At 43.2% G+C, this 8492-nt stretch overlaps 1 protein-coding gene across 1 annotated transcript; it reads left to right on the top strand.

The window, feature by feature from the left end:
• Positions 1-7278: 7278 nt before the first annotated feature.
• On the top strand, positions 7279-7929 carry LOC147427302 (uncharacterized). Its single transcript, XM_086498289.1, has one exon. It carries the CDS (start codon positions 7279-7281, stop codon positions 7927-7929), a length of 651 nt encoding a protein of 216 aa, XP_086354415.1.
• Positions 7930-8492: the final 563 nt, after the last annotated feature.

Here is an 8492-nt window from a genome sequence, read left to right as displayed (position 1 = left end):
GGGAGTTGAAAGAGGTAGAGGAGAAGAGGCAAGAGATTGGTCCCTCCATGGCTTCTCACTTTCAACTTCTACTCTTTCATTAGGGCCTCTTCTCTATGACCAATACTAGAGAGCTCTCTCACTCTTGTGTGATGCCTCCAACCCCTAGCCATGTTTGCATATTTGACTAAACATCAACCTAAATTATAATATACTCATGCCAAAATTAAGATTTAATTCAACACAGTGGACCACGTTACTTACTAGTCCCCCCACAATTTAAACACATTTCGCACTCTATCTTGATTTTGGGTCCTATATCCCTCTACATTCCTATGTCTAACTCGCTAACCTAAACGAAGCATGCATACAAGTCTAGATTGGGTGCATCAAACTCAATGACGACTAGAAACCCCATATGTATGTGCTATACAAACTATGACAACTTTTTTGGTTTGCATGTTGAGGGATCGACCATGGAAAATTTTACCATACCACATAAGTCTAAAGGAGAGGGGGGGGGTTTCTAAAACATTACATAGCATATAACTTAGGGGTAGGACCCCAAAAATTTAACCCCCTAAGCTAAAAAATAAGGGAAGGGGATGGTTGAACTTTGTGTATGTTTTGGTGGGTGGGTGGGTAGGTGGGGGGTGTGGGGGGGCGGGGGGGGGGGGGGGGGGGGGGGGGGGGGGGGGGGGGGGGGGGGGGGGGTGGCAAAAGAAAGGGAGCTTATGTGTCTCATACAAATTGTTGCCCGAGTGAGAAACATCTCTATCCTCCAGCTTATAGACCACTCATAATTAGGACTCTCTACTCGTGTATAAAGATCCTTGGCTCTCACTCGAAGGGAATTCTATATGAAAGCATTCAACACATCAATTGACCCCACTATTCTTAGCACAACACAACACACCATTTTTTTGCACTACCCTAGCCACACACAATTAGGGATTTCATTAACGTGATCACATACACGCAAACATGTTAATAACATTGAGTGATCACTTTTTAGAACACGTGATCACGTTAACAATTCATGTGACCTTCTTGTTAATCTGCAAAAACTTTTCAAACAGGTAGTCTCACCTGGCTTTCCATCTTGGAGGGATCACTTTGCGTTGTCAGGCATTTTTTGGATGAGTACAAAAGCCATAAATGATGCCAAAAAAATTTGCTAACCACCCTCATGTATATATGTGCATATTGCTTTCAGCTTTGAGAATGTCCGTGTAAAAAAACACTATACAAAGGCCTGGTTTTGGTCAAGCGGTTGGTTGAGTTTTGGGTTGGTCGAGCTTTCAAAAAATATTTTTCAATGAGCATTTCTAGTCGTGCTTGATAGCTTGCAAATCGGACTCCGACATTGTGAGTTACATGCACTCGAAGTGGAGGTTTTTTCACTTAAAGTGGCGACGGATGCACGTGCGAAGACGGCAAGTGGGCCGACTTGATGGTTTTTTTTAGCAATGGCATGTTTAAAAATTTCTGGAGTTAGTCGAGGTAATAAGTTCCAAGCCGTGCTTTACTGCGTTATATTTGAAGGTCAGGGTCACCCGCTACGCCTCCGAGAAAATGGCTCAGTTTGGGGGCAAAACAGAAAATTCAGGTTTGGGCATGGGGAAGATGGGGAAGTTGGGGAGAGCATGCCATGTGGCAATGGACTAAACCCGCATGTGGGGGGTTGAGGGGAAAGTGGAGGGTATATATACTAGAGGAGGACTAGTCTATGGTGTACCAAATGGTAAAGGAATGCACTCAAGGCCTTGCAAGGGGGGCTCGTGGGTATTTTGGGGAGCTTGGGGCGCCATCTTGAGTTCCCACCAGCTTGGCCAGGCACCTGGACAAAATTTTTGGTCCCTTGGACACTTTTCCCACCTCCCCCTTGGTCAAAATCACCGACATGGAGCTTTTCTTTCCCAAAAAAGGCCAAAAATAGCCCAATTAAAAGGGGAAATGAGAGAGAAAGATGACGGCTGAGAAAAGGAAGAAGACTCCACTTCAATAAAGTGGAAAATGCCCCCATTATTTTAGCTGTATTTTCCTGCACATCCCTTTTTGCTTACAAAGACTTGTTTTTTGGAGCTTTTGAGAGACCTTCCATCTTCAAAAGCTTGTAGCTCTCTCGTCGGTTATCAGAATCAAGCATATGGATGCTCTACGGAGATCCTCATGACACAAGCTTCGTCTTCATGGTCTCAGTTTTCTTAAATTTTACCCTTGGTTTGATTTAGAGCTGTTTCTCACCCATCTTCATCGGTGTTCGACTTTGGTGTTTTTTACTGTCATACATTTATTCTTTCCAACGGTGTGACTCGTGCAAAGCTATTGAGGCACTTGTTTTCCTTGTCGTTTGTACGCTAACATTGTTTTGGTGCCCCCACTGAGGAGAAATCCTCATGTGCTCTAATTTTTGCAAAATTTGTCCACTATGCAGGCAGATAATGTAAATGGGATGTGGGTCCTTATGGACAACCGCCTATGTATGTGCTATTTGTGGACAACAAGTGAGGCGGTCGTTTAATTTGGATTGCAGCCTTTGTGCGGGTCGTGAGGTTTTGTGAAGCCGAGCCCTGGGGGCCGAGTTACCCAATGTGAGGTGGATTAGGTACTGGAGCGATATATCGACATCCCTTGCAGTTTCGACGTCACATCTAAGTGTTTGTGTGGCAATCAAACATGGCAGACGAGTTTCCTAAGTTTCATGGATTGCCTAGTGAAAATGCGCACTCTTTTATTGAGAAATTGGAAGTTACTTGCTTGCTTCGAGGTATACAGGACCCGGCTATACTGTTACAGCTGCTGCAATATAGTTTACAGGATGAAGCAAAAGCTTGGCTACAAAATTATGGAGAGGCGGCACAGGCACAAACACCAGGGATTGTGTTGGATTATAATCATGTGAAGCTGGCATTTTTGGCACAATACAGGAATGTTGAAGCACCTGATGAAGTTTGGCATGAGATTTTGGGCTACACTCAAAGGGCTAATCAGAGTGTGGATGATTTTGTCATGCATTTTACCCGCCTTTGGGATAAATGGGCCCGAGCATTGGGAAATGAAACCCCTCCTACCATGTTAAAAAAGGACCGTTTTGTGGCAACCTTGAAGGAAAGTTTGAAGTTTAAAGTTGAGTTGAAGCGGCCTACCACTTTTGAAGAAGCAGTTGTAATTGCCAGGGGGAAAGAATGGAAAGCTCAAAGACTTAACGAGTATGGGAGAGTGGTCCATGGACAGGTTAACGATGGCCAAAATGAGGAGAGCCAAGTAGAGGTTGGAGTTCAACCTATGCGAAGGGTTGTAGACACTGAGCAATTGCAGCATAATATGCAGGACATGATGACCATGATGCAGGAGTTACGGCTCAATGTCCTTGGAGGTGGCCGTGGTCGTGGTGGTGGTAGAGGGATGGCTCAGGCCTGCGAAGCACAACCTAATGCCAATGTGGATCGTGGACAAGGTGCTCCTCAGCCAGCAAGAAGGTTTATCCCTACCTGTTATAATTGTGGTGAATTGGGACATATCAGCACTCATTGTACAAAGCCAAAGAGGATGGGAGGTGATATGTACCCTCTTCCCCAGCAGGTTTGTGACAGGTCTAATGATTATGCCTTGGATATACGAGAGGATCGTGGTGTTGAACAAGAGAATCAAGCTTCAACATCAGGTGGTCACGTGGGTATTCTGCAAGTGGAGAGTAAAGAGGCAGATATGATGCCATTGGGAAAGCGGGAAAGCGGGAAAGGCCACCAAATGGTGCTGGCCCTAGCAAGAAGAAAGGGAAGGAGAAAGAGGGTGAAGATGCAAAGACCAAGAAGAAAAGGAGACCTCGCAGGAAGTTTGAAGTAGCGGATTTTCCATTGGGAGAAGGTCAGACAGCTTATAGTCTCAAGGAGGATCTGATTGGGAGGAAAGTAAATTGTACTTTTGGACAGTTGATGAACATGGTACCCAAATTTAAGAGGCAGTGGAAGTCGTTAGTGAATCCTATTGAAAAAGAGCCGAAGCGTGGTCATGTCAGAGTGTTGTCTCTGGAGGAGTTACCCGACATCTGTCCTGTGGTGAATGCTTGGCACAAAGGTGTGGGCATGGGAGAGGCCTACATTGATGGAGGTGCGCAAGTTTGTGTGATCACACAGTCATGTGTCGAGAGACTTGGCTTGATCATGTCTGGAAGCTCTGGGTTCAGGATTCGACTAGCAAATCATGCCAAAGTTAGGTGTTTGGGACTAGTCAAAGGTTTGGAGATTGATGTTTTTAATGTAAAAGTTATAGTGAACTTTCACGATATGCCGGCAGGTTTGGGATCTTTTCCTCTCATATTGGGACGACCTTGGTTAAGAGCTGTTGGTGCTGTACAAGATTGGGGCAAGGGCACAATCGCTGTGTGTAGCAAAAAGGGAGAGAAGAGGATGTTTGATATGATTACCAAACAGCCTCTGGCATTAGAAGAGGTGTCTGAAGATGATGAATCTGAAATCACAAGCGAGGGAAGTTCAGAGGATTCAGATAGTAGTGCTACTTCGAGTTCCAGTGACGAGGGTGAAGTGTCTTTTTTGTCACTAAATGAAGAGGAAAAAGAAGATGGTGAAGTGCTGCAGATTTTAGAGGATATAAATGGGTCAAGTCGATTGGAGCATCTTGAAGAGTTAATGCAGCCCAAGCAGGAGCTATCAGTGAAGAAAGGACTTGTTCAAAATATGCTAAGTACAGATTTGTCACTAAAAGAAAGGGCAGAATACCTAAAGATGCTGGACAAGTTTCCGAATCTTTTCATTACATCATATCAAGAAATAAGGGGTTTTGTTGGGGACCCAGTGAATATTGAGTTGATAGAAGGAGCAAAGCCAGTGAGACAGAAACTAAGAAGAATGGGTAAGGAGCAAATGAATGCTTTAAAAGAAGAAGTGGATAAGCTTTTGAATGCAGGGTTTATTGTTCCAGTAGATAATGCTGAGTGGGTCAGCCCTGTAGTGGTCACTCCCTAGAAGGATGGGCGTTGGAGAGTTTGTGCTGATTATAAGCCGTTAAATGCAGTGACCAAAAAGGATCCTTACCCGTTTCCTTTCATTGATCATCTCTTGGATACAGTGGCTGGTTTTGAAAGGTATAGCGTCTGTGATGGTTATTCAGGATACTTTCAGCTTATCCTTGCTCCTGAAGATCGGAAGAAGACTACTTTTATCACTCCATGGGGTTGTTTCTACTTTCTTTGCCTTCCCTTTGGGTTGACAAATGGGCCTGGGGCTTTTGAGAGAAAGGTAGATTGGGTTCTTACCCCATTCCTTGGGAAGTTTGTCAAAGGGTTTATAGATGATTTTTGTGTGTACAGCTCACGCAAGGAGCATGTTCAAAAGCTTGAGATGACTTTTGCAAGGAATGATGAATGCGGGGGTCAGTTGAACCCTAAGAAATGTCATTTAGCACAGCCAAGGGTGAAGCTTCTTGGGCATATGATCTCTGAAAATGGAATTGAAGCAGATCCAGGAAAAGTAGAAGCTTTGCTATTGCTGTCATCCCCAAAGGATACAAGACAATTGGCTACTTTCATTCAGAAGGTCAAATATCTGTCTCGTTTCATACCTTTGGCATCATAGTTGTTGTATCCTTTGCAGCAAGTTGTCAAAAATGATCCTTTGGAGTGGACACGTGACTGTGAGGATGTTTTTGACAAAGTTAAAGAAGTGTTGAGCACCTTACCTGTTATGCAGGCTCCTGATTGGGAAAAGGATTTTTATGTTAATCCATCAGTTGGAGAAGATGCTATTGGGGCTATGTTGTTGCAAACAGGGAAAGAGTCGCAGTATATGAAGCCCGTTTATTATGCTAGCAGGGTGAAAACTCCTCATGAAAGAGAGTACTCAAAGGTTGAATTGGTGATGATTAGCATGGTCTATGCGTGTAGACGGTTTATACATTACTTGTTGCAGAAACAGTTCACTTTTCTCACCAGTTTTTCATTGCTTCCTCAATTGTTCAATAACTCAAATATAACAAAGGCAGTGATGAAATGGGTTATCGAGCTGCAAGAGTTTCAATTCACTTTTCTAGTGGAAGAGAGTACTTGGGCTACTTTGGCAGACTTACTCACTTATAAAGAGACTCGTGTTTTGGTTAAAGAGGAGGTAGTCCAAAGGAAAAAAGTAGAAACCCCTGCTATATCAAATGCTTCACTACTACATTTTGATGGCTCTTATCGAAGAAGTCATGATGCTGCTTCTGGTGGGGTTGTTATTTATGATGCGCAGGGAAATCTTGTGAGGAAGCAAGGGTTAAAACTTAATGCAAAGAGTAATAATGAAGCGGAGTATATGGCTCTTCAAGGCGGGTTACACATTTGTCTACAATTGGGAATCAAACGTTTGCAAATCAAAGGTGATGCGTTGTTAGTGGTAAAGCAGGTGTTGGGAGTATGGAAAATTAAGAATCCTAGACTGAAGAATCTATGCTTCAAAGTGAAATCACTACTCAAAAAGTTTGAGGCATGGAGCTTGCAGCATGTCGAAAGGACTCAAAATGAAGAAGCGCATGAAGCCTCACAAGCAATGATTACTTGTGTGTTTGTGTTGAAAGCGGATGCCCCTTTGTATCATGGAAGAGAGGTGTTGTCAAAAGAGGCGGATTTCTTATTGACGAGTCTCTTGCCTGAAGATTTTCCTTCATCTAAAAAGTATGCTTTTATGAGAAGAGCAAGGAAGTACAAAATGATTGGTGATATGCTTTACATGAAAGGAAGTGATCTGGTGTTGCGTCATGTACCTTGGAAGGAGGAGATTTACAAAATTTTAGAAGAAAACCATGAAGGGTCTTGCGGAGGTCATTTTGCTCTGAAAATTATGCTTCACAAGATCTTGCAAGAAGGCTATGTTTGGCCTAGTATTCAATGGGATGTCAATCATTGGTGTAAATCTTGCTTGGCTTGTCAAAAAATGGGAAAACAGGTTCTTAAACCCGAGCTGCGAAAGACAATCCCGGCTAATGAGGTGTTTGAAAAATGGGGCCTCGATGCTATTGGGCCATTACCCACTTCAAGTAAGAGGAATGTGTATATTTTGACAGCGGTGGATTATTTATCACGTTGGGCAGAGGCCAAGGCTGTCAAACAAATTACCAGCAAGGAGATGGGAAAGTTTGTGTGCGAGCACATATGTTGCAAGTTCGGGGTGCCATTGGAGTTGCTGTCTGATAGAGGGCCAGGGTTTAGAGGTGAAATGTTCGATTTCTTATGCAAGAAGCTTGGCATAGAGCAATAGACTTAATGAGACGTTTAATGGGGAATTGGTAAAGATTCTGACAAAAATGACTTTAACACATGCCAAAACTTGGGACTCAGAGTTTCCTTGTGCGTTATGGGCATATAGAACGGCAATCAAAACTAGCACGGGATTCTCACCATATCACTTGGTTTATGGCAAAGAAGCTTTGATGCCTATTGAGGTGGAAATCTCTGCACTCAAGTTTTTGTCATTGCAAGATGAAGAGCAACAAGATGCTTGGCAACAAAAATTATTGGATTTGCAATGTTTGCAACTAGACAGGCTTTTGGCCTTGGATTACTATCAAGAAGTATGTGAAAAGGCCCAGAAAAGAGCTAATGAATGCATGAAAGATAAGGGAATTGAGAAAAGAGATCTTGTTTTACGATACAATAGCAAATTGGACCACACTTTCGAAAAAACGTTTCAGATCAAGTGGGAGGGTCCTTTTACTGTTGTAAACAAGTTTGATAATGGGACATATCAGCTAGCTGATTTAGATGGTACACTGCATACCTACCCTGTTAATGGTTATAGACTTAAGAAGTATTTAGCACGGCTGATGACTATTGTGACAGATGAGATGTTGTCAATGGAAACAAAGAGTGTGAATGCTCCACGAAAGATGGATGAAGTTTCTGGGGATGAGCTGCATCAATTGTTCGCCCTGGAAACCTCTACTTGTCATGAGTGATCAAGCAGTCTAAGGGCGGTTGACAAGTTATGTCGGCCATTTTTTGGATGAGTACAAAAGCCATAAATGATGCCAAAAAATTTTGCTAACCACCCTCATGTATATATGTGCATAGTGCTTTCAGCTTTGAGAGTGTCCGTGTAAAAAAACACTATACAAAGGCCTGGTTTTGGTCAAGCGGTTGGTTGAGTTTTGGGTTGGTCGAGCTTTCAAAAAATAGTTTTCAATGAGCATTTCTAGTCGTGCTTGATAGCTTGCAAATCGGACTCCGACATTATGAGTTACATGCACTCGAAGTGGAGGTTTTTTCACTTAAAAAGTGGCGACAGTTGCCCGTGGGAAGACGGCAAGTGGGCCAACTTGATGGTTTTTTTTAGCAATGGCATGTTTAAAAATTTCTGGAGTTAGTCGAGGTAATAAGTTCCAAGCCGTGCTTTACTGCGTTATATTTGAAGGTCGGGGTCACCCGCTACGCCTCCGAGAAAATGGCTCAGTTTGGGGGCAAAACAGAAAATTCAGGTTTGGGCATGGGGAAGATGGGGAAGTTGGGGAGAGCATGCCAT

Source organism: Adiantum capillus-veneris, chromosome 24 (genome assembly GCF_014529385.1).
Source record: "Adiantum capillus-veneris isolate H3 chromosome 24, ASM1452938v2, whole genome shotgun sequence".
In the NCBI taxonomy this organism is placed as follows: domain Eukaryota; kingdom Viridiplantae; phylum Streptophyta; class Polypodiopsida; order Polypodiales; family Pteridaceae; genus Adiantum; species Adiantum capillus-veneris.
This window is presented reverse-complemented; position numbering and strand designations above follow the sequence as displayed.